The 15,142-nt window shown below is 44.2% G+C and overlaps 1 protein-coding gene across 4 annotated transcripts in view; it reads right to left on the bottom strand.

Moving 5' to 3' along the window:
- ABTB3 (ankyrin repeat and BTB domain containing 3) overlaps positions 1 to 15,142 on the bottom strand; it is a 341,504-nt gene that overhangs the window by 104,794 nt on the left and 221,568 nt on the right. For all 4 annotated transcript variants that reach the window (XM_034934402.3, XM_034934401.3, XM_034934400.3 and 1 more), the window contains exon 3: positions 10,750 to 10,954. In XM_034934402.3, the coding sequence (XP_034790293.2) occupies positions 10,750 to 10,954 (205 nt within the window). The remainder of the gene's footprint in view (positions 1 to 10,749; positions 10,955 to 15,142) is intronic.

Here is a 15,142-nt window from a genome sequence, read left to right as displayed (position 1 = left end):
CACTACAAAAGCTGATTTCTTGCCTTTAGGTAACTTAAAAATGGAGGTTGTTTTCGGTTAAGGAACAGAGATAAGACACATGCACAAAAAACAACTATACCTTGTTATTCACAGTGTTGTCCCTGAACCAGCAGCAACAGCCTCACCTGGGAGCTTGTTAGAAACAGAGACTCTCAGGTCCCACACCAGTCCTAATGAATAGGATCTGCATTTTAAGAAGATCCCAGGTGATTCAAGTCATTAATGTTTGAGAGGCTCTGCTAGAATATATATCCAGGCCATAAACACCATGACAGTGAGAATAATAACGGCTATTATCTATAAAAAGGCTAATGTGTGCTGAGTTTTAAGTGCTTTAAATATATTAACACAAAACTGCTTAATAACAGCCCTCTGAAGTAGATTCTATGATTATCTTCCATTTTACAGATAAGGAAACTGAGGCTCAGAGTGGTTAAGTAACTTATTTAAGGTCACACAGCTAATGAGTATTAGAGCTCTGAATATTCACCTAGGCATTCTGGCTCTAGAATAAAAAAAAAAAATCTAGAACTATTCTTCCTAATTGATGTATACATGTATTGAAATATCACACTGTACCCCATAAGCATATCTAAATATTATTAATTAAAAATAAAAAATGTGCTATGACGATCCTTAGGTTCCAAATAACATGTTCCTACTAAGCAACAATTTAGGATCAAAGACTTAATGTTCTCATCTGCAGGTGAGACATAATCTACTTCACAAGGTTGATGTGGGGGTTAAATTAAACTCTGTATGTAAAGTGTCTCACACAGTACATGACACATAGTAGATGCTCATCAAATGTTCAGTACTCTCCGTTACCATCCCTTATGCTTCTACTGAGGTCTCAGACACAGTTCTGGTCTCTTACCTCCCTGCTCAGCATCCCTTTCTGAGTCTTCTGAATTCCTCTTCTCTCTCTCTCTCTCAAGACAGTCTTGCTCTGCCACTCAGGCTGGACTGCAGTGGCACAATCTTGGCTCACTGCTACCTCCACCTCCCGGGTTCAAGTGATTCTTGTGCCTCAGCCTCCCAAGTAGCTGGGACTACAGGCATGTGCCACGATGCCTACCTAATTTTTTGTATTTTTAGTAGAGATGGGGTTTTGCCATGTTGGCCAGGATGGTCTCGAATTCCCGCCCTCAAGTGATCTGCCTGCCTTGGCCTCCCAAAATGCTGGGATTACAGGTTTGAGCCACCACGCCCAGTCTCTTCTGAATTCTTCACTGCCTACAGGAGAACATCCTGCCACCTTATCAAGTCTCTCAACCTTCCTTCCAGCTTGGTCTGGGGCTGCATCCAAAGCCTCTTCTGGACAAGGTCTCACTCTCTGTCCACTCACCTTCCTCCCCCGATGGTGCATATTCTGTTCCCTTAGCATGTAGCTCCCTTCCCTATAGTCACCCAGCACTCATTTGACATTTGTGATACTTATAGAGTTGCCCCAATGTGCATGACCTTGGGCAACTTACATGACCATGTTGCATCTCAGTTTCCTCATCTGTAAAATGGGAAGAGGTAAGGCTATCTGCTCCTGCCTCAAGGAGTATTGGGAGGACTGAATGAGTTAATACACATAAAGTATTTAGAGCAGGGCCTGCCACATTTGTAAGTGTTCATCAAAATCTCTTGCAATATCAAAGAAGAGATCAATCTGGATTAAGGGAGTAGAGAATAATCCCCACCATTCATGGATCACCCGCCATGGTGTCAATGATCATGCATGACACTTATGTTAGTTAGTTCATTTGTCACTGAAACAACCCCATGAAGTATAAATTATTATTTCTTGTTCACAGCTGAAGAAACTGAAGCCTTGAGGTCACACAGCACTTGAATGCAAGAACCAGTACCAAAATGAGGACTGCCTGAGTTGATTCGGCAACATGGCTCTCTGGGCTGGAAGCAGGAACACCTAGGTTTCAGGCCCAGCTCTGTTCAGTTCTGCAAGTATTTATTGAGCACTTACTATATGCTATGCACCGATCATTTAGTACAATCTGAAGTGGTAGGGAAGGGTTTCTGGGGGTGATGCCTAAATTGGATCTTGAAGTATGAACTTAAGGAGGTAGCTAGAGGATGGCACAGAGGGAAGGAAGCATTTCAAGAGGGCAAAACATAAGTAAAGGCACGGAGGCACTGCCTTGCAAAGCCTCTGGAAATGTGCTCGTGACTCCAGCCAAGTCCCTCATCACTCTGGGCTTCGATTTCATTAACTTCGACATGAAAGAAGTGAACTGTCTCTGTTCTAAGATCTCTTTTGACTAAATTTCATGTCCAATGACAGAACAGTCCAATGAAAAGTCATGCTTTTGAAGGCTATCCAATGGCACAAATCAACAAAAGTAGGTGTAGTATCTGGATCCTATATTGTGAAACAACCAAAAGCTGTTGTATGTACGCAGAAAACTAGACTAGAAGGAAATGCCTTATATAGTCATAGTGCTTATCGCTGGATACGGAGACTAGGAGTCATTCAAAATTCCTTCTTTAGATTTTTTGGACTTGTCACATTTTATTTAATAAGTGTATTCATTTTATACCCTGCAAATACTAATGAAGATTATGAAAAAAATTCTAGGGACTGGGGATGAGGCTTTCAAACTTTATTTCTTTAAAACCACTGCCTATGGAAGCAAAACAGACTAATGGCTAGGAGCCCAGACCAGGGCTTGACTCCAAAGGTTCAAGTATTCCTTCTCCAACTTCAGGTATGGCCTTGGGCAAGAAATCAACTTCAGTTAGGTTAATATAACTGGGGCAAAAACTACTCTGATTTTAAAAATTTAATTCTCACTGATTTTTCTGAAAATGAAGATTATGGCTGGGCGCGGTGGCTCACGCCTGTAATCCCAGCACTTTGGGAGAACGAGGCAGGCGGATCACCCGAGGTCAGGAGTTTGAGAACAGCCTGACCAACATGGTGAAACCCCATCTCTACTAAAAATACAAAATTAGCCGGGCATGGTGGTGCATGCCTGTAATCCCAGCTACTCGGGAGGCTGAGGCACGAGAATCACTTGAACCCGGGAGGTAGAGGTTGCAGTGAGCAGAGATTGTGCCATTGCACTCCAGCCTGGGCAATAAGAGTGAAACTCTGTCTCAAAAAAAAAAAAAGAAGATTATAACCCACATTAGAGGTCAGCAAACTTCTTCTGGGAAGGGCCAAATACTATTTTCAGCTTTCTGGACCCTAAAGTCTCTGTCATAACTAACCAACTCTGTCACAGTGCAAAAGCAGCCATAAATAATATGTAAACAAATGAGTGTGGTTGTATTCCAATAAAACTTTATTTGTAAAAACAGACAGTGGGCCAGATTTACCAGCAGGGTGTTGTTAGCTAATCTTTAGCACATTGATGTAATGGCCCACTCATGGGCTGTAACCTGCAGTCTGAAACATAGTGGAGCTAGAGCAGTTTTTACCATGGCCAGAGGAAATAAATTGCCACAATGCTCAAGTTACAAATGGATCATGTTTCAAAACTTTGCTTTTTGGGTCAATAATTTAGAATTCAACATGTATTTTTTTTTCTCCTTAGGAATCATTTATATGGTGATTGAGTTTCCAGGTCTACAGAAAACAGATCTAATATCTCATCTTGCTCTAGCATGTCCCCATTCATCCAGCAACTCTGAGTTTCTCCAGAGCCATTAGCCCTGGGCTGGGCATTGTAGGGGACTGCAAAATGACCCAGATGTGATTGCTCCCTCAGGAAGATAAGGAAGCAGCATTCTTCCTCTGAGAATAGACCTGAATCCCTGCTCAGGATACCAGGAATAGCTCTCCTCTCTCCTTCTTGCTATTGAGGCTTCCAGGGTGTTAGACCAAGGAGTTCTTACATTGGGGTGGTATTTTTGTTCTCAACTGTGATGTGTAAGCGAGTCAGCTGTGACTTGTGTGACTAATAATGGTCATAAGTGCTGGCCTGTGCAAATGATTCACTTGTGGGTTATTTATTTTTTTAAAAGTAAATTAGCAGAGGCTGGGTGCGGTGGCTCACACCTGTAATCCCAGCACTTTGGGAGGCCGAGACAGGTGGATCACTTGAGGTCAGGAGTTTGAGACCACTCTAGCCAAAATGGCGAAACCCTGTCTCTACTAAAAATACAAAAAAATTAGTTGGGCATGATAGCATGAACCTGTAGTCCCAGCTATTTGGGAAGCCGAGGCGGGAGAATCGCTTGAACCTGGAAGGCGGAGGTTGCAGTGAGCCGAAATCATGCCACTGCACTCCAACCTGGGTGACAGATTGAGACTCTGTCTCAAAAAAAAAAAAAAAGAAAGAAAGAAAATTAGAAGAATATAGTGGATTTTGTCAGTTTTTTTTTTGTTGTTGTTGTTTTTCATTTTTTTTTTTTTTAGCTTCCCAGAACCACTGATGATGTTACTGTGTTCGGAGAATTTTCCATATTACGAGTCCATAATTCTACCAGGTAGAAATTCACCTTCCCAGACTCCCTTGTTAGGGTCCAGGCAGGTCCTGTGACATGTTGGGTACATGGAGCTGATATGGGTGGTGAGAGAGACACTCAGCCTTTAGGGGAAACAATGACAGGTCCTGTTGGAGTGTTCAATGGCCAGCATCAGTGGTGTGAGGTCCAGTGTCTGTGCCTAGTACTAGTGGCTGTGAGATCTCTGCTAGAGCAGTCTTGGGGTGCAATCCCAGGTTATGTAGCCTGGTTATATAGCCTCAAAGCCTGGCCCTCTGGCTTCAATGCCCACCAGAAGTCTTATTAGGATCTACTAAACACTTAGATTCATGGGACTATCATAGGCTACCTGGGCCCAGCAGGACAGTATCAGATATTCTTTCAGTGGGAGTCCTTGTAGCAGTTCACCCAGTCATCAGGAACTTATCTCCTGTCCAGGTGACATGCAGGTGCAAGGAGCTGAGATCTACATGGGTGATTGTGCAAGGTGCCCTGCCCTGTTTTACAAGCCCCAATATCTCTTGTAACAACTCCATAGCAATAGCTTCCAAGGCCTCTTCAAAAGACACAGCTAGTTACAAGAGTCAATAAATTAAGGGAAGTCCAAAGCTCTGGGTCTTTATCAATATTTCTGGTACCTCCAGGCCAGATGTAATTTGTCAATCTGGGATCATTCTGGCCATAAGCAATGTTTCCCAGAAACATAAGGGTTGACACTGCAATTTTTATAAGGTTTCCTCCAGGGGAACAGAGCTAGAGAGTTAATTCAAGGTCAAATTTTCATGCAGAAGGGGAAAAGATTTGTTAATCTTCTACCCATACTGGGCCTCCCAGAGGTTTTCTTCCTGCTTTAAGCAGTCATGAGAGGTTCAGCTTTTGCAACTAAGTATCCTGACTGGTAGTGCTGCTTGTAACAAGGATACCTCTACTCACTTGCATTCTGATTTACATTCCTTAGAGGAAAAGAACAGAGTAGAGCTATAACTAACATGCTGGACTTATTGCATAACTGCAGGTATGTCCATAGGAGTAAGTTGAAGTCTGAATCTCACTTGTCACATACATCACAGAGATAAAAAATGTTAAGATGTAATGTGTTGGGGTGAGCTTTTCGTAGAGTGAGTATCATGGAACATGTATTTGGTTGTCATTCACTGCTAATGTCTGTTATGTCTGTTTTATTAACTCTGTTTCTTCAAGTGTAAATTCTTCCATTTGTTAAGATTATTTTGTTTCACATTATTAGTTTTCCTCAAACAGTTGGTGATTGGTGATTGTATACTCATGTTTGTAGTTGAGATTCCCCTGGCAGACATTTCCCTGATATAAATGTCTGTACATTCCGTTTGCAAAAGGAACAAGAGCTACCACTACCTAGGAATAAATTCTGGTTTGTTTTCAGTGAGACTGGAAGAGGGCAGAACTACTTAATTGTCTAGTTTTCCAAGTGAAGCTGCTCACAGTTACCCCAGGCATTACCAGCTAGCTACCTGAGGCAACAAAATACTCCCATTTATCCTACTATTTTTTTCATCTTGTGGTAATAAATTACTAAAATCATCCATGGCCAAAGACATGTAGGAATCACAGATATTTCCGGTAATGATACAGGTGAGAGAAACCTTATTCTAGATTTAGGATGATTCTTTTTGAAAACAGTACCCTCACATGGCCCCTCCCATCAAAATTAAGGTGTTTTCATTTATCATTACTAATAGGAAAATAAATATCACCTAATCGTAAATATTATAAAATTTGTCTGAGTTTTGTAAAATGAAAATATCTGAGGTAACTGAATGATCTTAGAAGCTCGAGAAATAGTAGCCAAAGTTCTGGAAAAACTTAGACTACAGAAATCTCACACTGGCACTAAGCTTCTTCAAAATTCCACAATGAAAAACGAAACTATCCAAAACAAATGCAGCAACTCCAAAGCTGTGCCCACATGAAATGGTAAAATGGTGCATGCAGGCCTACTTCCAAATACCTCAGCCAAGAAAGGCTGTTCTGACAAGAAAGGATGGTTTGAGGCATAAAATAATCCATATTTCACCAATATTTCCCAGGCCATCTGTTGGGCACAGATGAAAACAAATAATATTCAGCCCCTGTTCTTGAAGAGCTTATAGTCTAGAGGAAAACCATATAAGCATCATGGCCCTACCTGACTTTGTCAGAATAATGATAGTCAAGGAGATGATCCTGTTTGATAGATTTGCAGAATAAAAAGAACACAGGGAGAGAGAGAGAGAGGAGAGAAAGAAATAACTCCAAATTAGAATCCTAACTTCTATTGGAAATTCTTTTTTGGAGGCTTTGGTACAGAGCTGGTGTGAATAAACACTTGACTGAAAACAGAGGACCCCTTGCCTCTGAAGTTCTTCCACATGTGTTTTCCGGTGCTAAACACTAAAACCTGTTCCATCAGGGAGCCGGAAGAAATAACGATCCCTCTAGAAAGAATCACAGGCGGGTTTCTTTAAGGACAATGAAAACAGCATTTTAGAGCCCAAAAAGTATAATATGAGTGACTGTTTTAGGGAGGAAGGGGGTTCCCCTTGTGCCAGGCATGGCACTGGATGTCTTAGCTACAATGTCTAATTCATTGCTCACATCAGTCTCATGAGGATGGTTGTGTTCTCACCTTACGAAGGACAAATGGAGGTTCAAAGAGGTGAAATAACAGAGCTACAAGAAGCCGAGCTGGGATTCAAATTTAAAGGACTATATGACTTCCAATCCACATGCTTCCCAGAGGATCACACCGAACAGAATCTGGAAAACTCTAAGTTCCACTTTGTGTTTTGTGCTGACTCTTGAAAATTCAACCAAAGAGGCATGGAAAGAACGAGATAAATGGCTCTGACAAATTCTGGGACATGTTCTCTTTGCTCTCCTTCCCTGCTCGTGCCTCTTTAAAACTTGTCCCAGAAGGTTTGGAAGCATTAGAAGGTCATTTTTGACTTCCAGCCACTCCAACTACACTCTGAGTCCAGAAGGAGATTCAAGAGGGAAAATGGACACTGTGTAATAGAAAGTATAATGGGAGCTGGGCAACTGTGCTGAGCAGGAGCAGGGAGGATGTCACATGGCGAGACTTCCATTTTAGAAGTTTCAGCCTGGTAGCTGTGAGGAAGACGGAGCTCATCAGAGGGTCGTGGTTGTTGTTGTTCTTCTTCTTCCTCTTCCTCTTCTTCCTCCCCCTCCCCCTTCTCCTTCTTCTCCTTCTTCTTCAAGACAGGGTCTTACTTTGTGACCCAGGTTGGAGTGCAGTGGTGCAATCTCAGCTCACTGCAGCCTCGACCTCCCAGGCTCAAGCAATCCTCCTGCTTCAGCCCCCTAAGTAGCTGGGACTACAGGCAAGCACCACCACACCCAGCTAATTTTTGTACTTTTCATAGAGATGGGGTCTTGCCATGTTGCCCAGGCTGGTCTGGAACTCCTGAGCTCAAGTCATCCACCCGCCTTGGCCTACCAAAGTGCTGGGATTACAAGTGTGAGCCACTGTGCCCAGCCTTGGTCAGAGGATTTTTAAATTTTTAAATTTAATTTAAATTTATTTTGAGATGGAATCTCACTCTGTCACCTAGGCTGGAGTGCAGTAGCCTGATCTTGGCTCACTGCTACCTCCGCCTCCTGGGTTCAAGCGGTTCTCCTGCCTCAGCATCCTGAGTAGCTAAGACTACAGGTGTGTGCCACCACACCTGGCTGATTTTTTGTATTTTTAGTAGAGATGGGGTTTCACCATGTTGGCCAGGCTGGTCTCAAACTCCTGACCTCAGGTGATCCACCTGCCTCGGCCTCCCAAGGTCAGAGGACTATTAAAGCTCACATGCAAGGATACCGTGTAGACATCAAAAGTAGAAACTGAAGTAGAAAAGATGGGGTCCTGACCCATGCAGTGGCAGTGGTCTAGCAGGGAAGGAATAAAGAAATCTCACTGATGCAGCCTCAGTAAGACCTGCTGACCAACTGGAGATGGTGAGGGAGAGGAAGGAGTGCTAGTCAAGTCTCAGTTTTCTGACCGGGGTGACCAGGCCAATGGTGGTAACATTCTTAGAGCCTGGGGAGAAAGGAGGAACAGTGGGTTTTTGGGGAGAGATGATGGCTTTAGTTTTGAGGTAGTTTGAGCTCTCCAGATGGAAATGTCCCATAGGAACTTAGATCAATAGGTTTGCTCATTCTTTCATTCTACAAATATTTGTGGACCTCCTACTCTGCTCCAGATGTTGAGTTTGGCATCAACTGAGGAGTGATGGCCAAAACAGATGTGTTCTCTGCCTTCATGAAGCTTTACAGGCAATAAATAAACACAGAAATACACACATAGTTACAAATTACGTTAAGTATGAGGCAGAAAAGAATAAGATGCTAGGAGAAGAAGAATCAGCCTGCAAGTATGAGACTTGACAGTGGAAACTGAAAGTCGGCTGAGTGAGATGAAAAGGTTTTGGAGCTCAGAGGAGGCCATGTCTAGCCGCAGCGGGGAGACGGACTCATCTGCATGGAGGTGGGAGCAGGAGATGACATGAGGGAGCTGAGCCAGAGAAACTGCACTGCTGGACAGGCTGTCCGGGCTAGGAGTGAAGAGCTAGACACTCCATAGGCTGAGGCCAGTAATTTCCATTCTCTCAACTCTCAGCATTTGTACCCAGAGACAGCAAAGTTTTGGTGTGTCTGAAAGATTATTTTTTGGCCATGGGCATTTTACCACCTCTCCATTTGGGGCATGTTTGCACGTGAAAATATGCACAACGTACTGACTGATTTGTTGTGGATGGTGGGAGACCTGAGTAATTTAATGAGTTAATTTCCTGAATAAGTTAATTCCAGACTGGATTGAAATATTGATGTTGAGTTGGGATTCTTAAATAAAAAGAAGAAGTAGCCTGGCATGATTGCTCACCCTGTAATCCCAGCACTTTGAGGGATGAGGCAGGAGGATTGCTTGAGCCCAGGGTTTGGGACCAGCCTGGGGAACATGGTGAAACCCTGTCTCTACAAAAAAAAAATGCAAAAATTAGCTGGGTGTGGTGGGGCATGACTGTAGTCCCAGCTACTTGGGGGGCTGAGGAATGAGAATCGCTTGAGCCGGGAGGCAGAGGTTGCAGTGAGCAGAGATCATGCCACTGCACTCTACCTAGCCTGGGTGACAGAGTGAGATCCTGTCTCAAAAAAAAGAAAAAGAAAAAGAAAAAAAGAAACAGCAACCTCCGTATAGCCTATGTTCCATCTTTTTCCCTTAACTGAAAGCCAAGAGACATGGTTTTGTAAGACAGCCCAATTCAGCCCCAATCCATCTGGCAGAAACAGAGCATCCAATGAGCTTTCCAAAACCACTTGGCACCAAGTAACAGAAAGGAAAACCGTAGGAGCCCAAGTTGGGAGTTGTTCAGCTATATGCAGATCATATCTACAACAACAATAATAAAAGTTAACATTTATTGAGCACCTACTATGTGCTGGGCACTGTTCAATTTATTAAATTTTCAAACATCCCTATGTAGAATTTACTCTTTGTATCCCTATTTTGCAGATGCCTATCCCAAGGATCCCCAGCTTTTAATTAGAAAAGCCTGGATTTGAACCTAGGCAGTCAGGATCACAGAGCCTGCTCTCTTAACCTCTCTTTTTGATAAATGGGTCACACCTACAGTACTTAGAGTGAATGAGTCTATATGGAGGAGGGACCTGATTCGTGAGACGCTGTGGGGAGAGAATCTATTAATCCGTCACTAAAGGAAGTGGGGAGGCAGACAGGAGGCCTCCAGGCAGCTTCCGGGTCCTCTCCCAGTTCCTTCCTTCCCCATGAGGATTTGGCTTCAAAGAACAGTCACACTGCCTCTCCCTGGGCAATCAAGCCCCTTGCCCACCTGAGAGGCCCACTTCTGGCTGAGTAGGTGCTTCTGGTTATCCCGGTCCCTGGGGCAGCCAGGATGAAAGAAGATGAAGATAACTCCCACAAGAGGTGGTGGCATCCTCCAAGACTGCCTTCACGAGGACACCACCCTTCACTGCAGAGGCCCTTACCCTCTTGAATTTGCAGACCCACTTATCTGACATAGGCCAGTTTTATCCTAAACAGAACCAGCCCTATAAAAACCCATTTCAAGGACCCCCACACGGGTCTAAGATATCCCCTCAGGGTGCAAGGTTCCCACCGGGACCACTCTGGCAAGTTTTAGGAAGTGAGTCCTTTCTACCCCCATCATCCTCCCCGTCCTGGACACTTGCCCCACCCTGGAGGCAGTACCCACCCACCACAAGGCAAGGCAAGGCAGTTCTTACCTTTCCACCTGGAGGTTGACTTTGGAAGGCTCCACGTTGGGGTTTTCCCATTCCATTTGTGGGCAGTGCATGAAATAGCAAAGGGTGTACAGGGCCTCGGGCTCCCAGTACAGTGCCCCCTGCTTGTGGTGCAGGGGGGTGCCATTGCCGTGGTGCTTGGCATTGAGGGGCTGCAGGTGATGCATTGCACGGGACACCAGGTCACCTGTGGACAGAAGGAAGATTTCAGATCCTCCAGGCAGCCAACATTGGCAGAGAAACTGTACCTGAAGATCTCTGTGGAGACCCTGGTCCTTGCAGTCCCTTATTTAAATAAAGTGGTTCAATGGGACCTTGAAGTCACTCACCAAGCAGAGAGGAATGGATTTATTCATTCAGCATAGGAGGGCTTACTGAATCTGGGGTGCGTTTCAAGAACAGAGGGCGGCTAAGATCATTTTAATCCTGCCCTTCTGGAACCCAATGTTTCTAACAAGGCTTAGGAAGCCCTTTGCGTCCCGTTCCTGCATACTGCCTTCCTCGCCCTGTGACACACCCTCTATGTTGTGGCCAACACTGCTTTAACTGTAGTCACAAGAATGGGCTATGCTCTCTATTGCCCCTGAACCTTGTGCATATGCTATTCCCTCTGTCCAGAACATTCTCTCCCTCTTCTTCTCCAGGCTAACTCCTACCGATCATCCAGGTATCTGCTTATAAATTAATTCCTCTAGGAAACCCCCTCTAGAACCACCCTGCCCTTACTTGGGTTATCACACTACTTTTCGTTTTTTTTTCCCCCTTTTTTTTTTTTTTTTGAGATGGAGTCTTGCTCTGTTGCCCAGGCTGGAGTGCAGTGGCATGATCTCCACTCACTGCAACTTCTGCCTTCCGGGTTCAATCGATTCTCCTGCCTCAGCCTCTTGAGTAGCTGAGACTACAGGTGCCTGCCACCACAACCGGTTAATTTTCGTAATTTTAGTAGAGATGGGTTTTCACCATGTTGGCCAGGCTGCTCTTGGACTCCTAACCTCAGGTGATCCGCCTGCCTCTGTCTCCCAAAGTGCTGGGATTACAGGCATAAGCCACCACACTCCGCCCTATAAAAGTAAATTTGATGACAACAAAACAGTGTACAGTTCACCCTTGAACAATGCAGGCTGGAACTACGTGGATCCACTTATACATGGATTTTCTTCCACCTCTGCCACCCATGATACAACAAGACCAACCCCTCCTTTTCCTTCTCCTCCTGGGCCTACTCAACATGAAGATGACAAGAATAATGACCTTTATGATAATCTGCTTCCACTTAATGAATAGTAAGTACATTTTCTCTTCCTTATGGTTTCCTTAATAATTTTTTCTTTTCTCAAGCTTACTTATTGTAAGAATATCATATATAAGAATATAACATAAAATACACGTTAATGGACTGTTTATGTTACCAGTAAGGCTTCTGGTTAACAGTGGGATATTAGTAGTAAGCTTTTGGGGAGTCAAAAGTTACACAGAGATTTTTGACTGCATGGGGGTTCAGTGCCCCTAAGTCCCAGATTGTTCAAGGATCAAATGTAATTAATTTCTAGCTGAATTCTGGCCCCGTTTTCCTTTTTATAAATAACATGTGTTACAGAAGTGTTAGGGGCTGATATCAAATGGAGCCTTTCTTTTTAAAGTAATTAAGATTCAAATGAATTTAAAAGAATCACTCTATAATCAATATTATTTAATGCACTGGCCCTGTCCTACTTACGATCATCTCATGCACACCAGAATATGTTGCATAGTTTGGGAGACAGCCGCCTAAGATATCTGTGATGGTTAATTTTTTTTTTTTTTTTTTTTTTTTTTGAGACAGAGTCTCGCTCTGTTGCCTAGACTGGAGTGCAGTGGTGCGATCTCGGCTCACTGCAACCCCTGCCTCCCGGGTTCAAGCAATTCTCCTGCCTCAGCCTCCTGAGTAGCTGGGATTACAGGCATGCACCACCACTCCCAGCTAATTTTTTTGTATTTTTAGTAGAGATGGGGTTTCACCATGTTGGCCAGGCTGGCCTCGAACTCCAGACCGCAGGTGATCCACCCGCCTTGGCCTCCCAAAGTACTGGGATTACAGGTGTGAGCCACCGCGCCTGGCCAGTGATGGTTAATTTTATGTGTCAACTTGGCCAGGCTATGGTGCCCAGTTGTTTGATCAAACACTAGTCTAGATGTTGCTATAAAGAAGGTTTTTTTTTTTCTTTCCAACTTTTATTTTAGGTTTGGGGGTACACATGCAGGTTTGTAACATGAGTAAATTGCATGTCGCAGGAGTGTGGTGTACAGATTATTTTGTCACCAGGTAAACAGCATAGTACCCAACAGGTAGTTTTTCAATCTTCATGTCCCCTCATCCCCTACTCTCAGGTAGGCCCTAGTGTCTATTGTTCCCTTATGAAGGTATTTTTTAGATGTGATTAACATTTAAATCAATAGACTTTGAGAAAAGCAGATTACCTTCCACAGTGTGGGTGGGCCTCATCAATTAATTGAAGGCTTTAAGAGAAAAGACTGAAGTTCTCTGAAGAGGAAAGCATTCCGTCTCCAGACTGCAACAACTTTTACTAGAATCTCCAGGCTGCTGGCCTGCACTGCAAAATTTTGGACTTGCCAACTCCCATAATCACATAAGCCAATTCCTTAAAATAAATGACTTTCTCAGTCTATCTCGCTACAGAGAAAGAGAGAGAGAGAGAAATCCTGTTGGTTCTGTTTTTCTGGAGAATGCTGACTAATACGATATCTGACATGATGCTAGCCCCTGTTGGGGCTCCCCCATTCCCTCTCATTGTCCAGCTGAAACCAGGCCTTTAGATCTCACCCCTTCTCCACCATCCTGCTGTACCTTTCAACGTGACACATTTACCTAACATCCAAATTCGAGTAAGTGAGACAAAGTGAGAGGCAGGAGTTTCTCCTCTGAAGGCTTAGGACTCATCTCCTGGCTTCCTGTTTCCTGTCTGAGGGAGGGGCCACTACTTCAAAAGATGACTGACAAGAGGACTGGTCACCAGCTTTAGGGGGGTTGATTATGGGAATGAGGTTCACAGAGCTCTTGATTGATTGATTGATTATAGATGCAGCCTTAAAGTCCTTCTCAAGACAAGATTCCAAGCAGCTACTATTTCTTTTTCTTTTTTAAGAGACACTCTCTCACCCAGGCTGGAGTGCAGCAGGGTGATCATAGCTCACTGCAGCCTGGGCTCAAGCGATCCTCCCACTTAAGCCTCCCAAGTAGCTGGAACTACAGTCACAAGCCACCATGCCCGGCTATTTATTAATTTTTATTTTTTTAATTTTTTGTAGTGGAGATGGAATCTTGCTTTCATACCCAGCCTGGTCTCAAACTTCTGGCCTCAAGTGATCCTCCTGCCTCAGCCTCCCAAAGTGCTGGGATTATATGAGTGAGCCACAGCACCCAGCCACAAGCAGCCCCTATTTCTAATAGTAGTTGTCGAAATAAAGGAAAGCTCTATGTTATCTAAGTCCTAAGGCTTCGTCAGGACAGCCTAACTAGACTACGATCCACTGAGCTCAGTGCCTGGCCAACAGATCAGGGCCTTGGGCAGATGGCAGCAAGGGGTATGATGGTTAATTTTAGGAGTAGACTTGACTGGATTAAAGGACACCTAGATAGCCGGTAATGCATTATTTCTGGGTGTGTCTGTGAGAGTATTTTCAGAAGAGACTGGCATTTGAATCAGTGGGCTGAGTGAGGAAGACCTGTCCTCACCCAATGTGGGCAGGCACCATCCAAGTGGCCGAGGCCTGGATAGAACAAAAAGGCACAGGAAAGGTAAATTCTCTCTCTCTCTCTCTCTCTCTCTCTCTTCTGGAGCTGGAACACTCTTCTTCTCTTGCCCTTCCACCTCCTGCCATATGAGGATACGGCAACAAGCCACCATCTTGGAGGCAGAGAGAGCCAGACCACCTGACCTTGACCTGGCTGGCATCTTGATCTTGAACTTCCCAGCCTCCAGAACTATAAGAAAATAAATTTCTGTTCTTTATAAATCCTCCAGTCTCAGGAGTTTTGTTAGAGCAGCACAAATAGACTAACGCAGGGGGTTACATCCCTACATCTCTCTGCATCTTCACATACCCAGCCCTGAGCCTGCCTCTCCACTCTCCATTTCCCACAGCTGGAAAATTCATCCAAGAAAATTTTAAAAGCATCAAGGAAGGACATTCTCTTTTAGAGGCAGATCACAGGGAAGACATAAGGGCAGCTGCAGATGGAAAACGTGGGGAACTACTGCTGAAAGTTAAGCAGGGATCAGAGGAAAGAGTTCAAATCTCAGCTCCAGCCTGTGTAAACACAGGCGAGTCACTTAACCTCTCAGGTGAGGAATAATCTTCACCTCTCAGGTGGTTA

The sequence above is a fragment of the Pan paniscus genome, chromosome 10 (genome assembly GCF_029289425.2).
Source record: "Pan paniscus chromosome 10, NHGRI_mPanPan1-v2.0_pri, whole genome shotgun sequence".
Lineage (NCBI taxonomy): Eukaryota > Metazoa > Chordata > Mammalia > Primates > Hominidae > Pan > Pan paniscus.
This window is presented reverse-complemented; position numbering and strand designations above follow the sequence as displayed.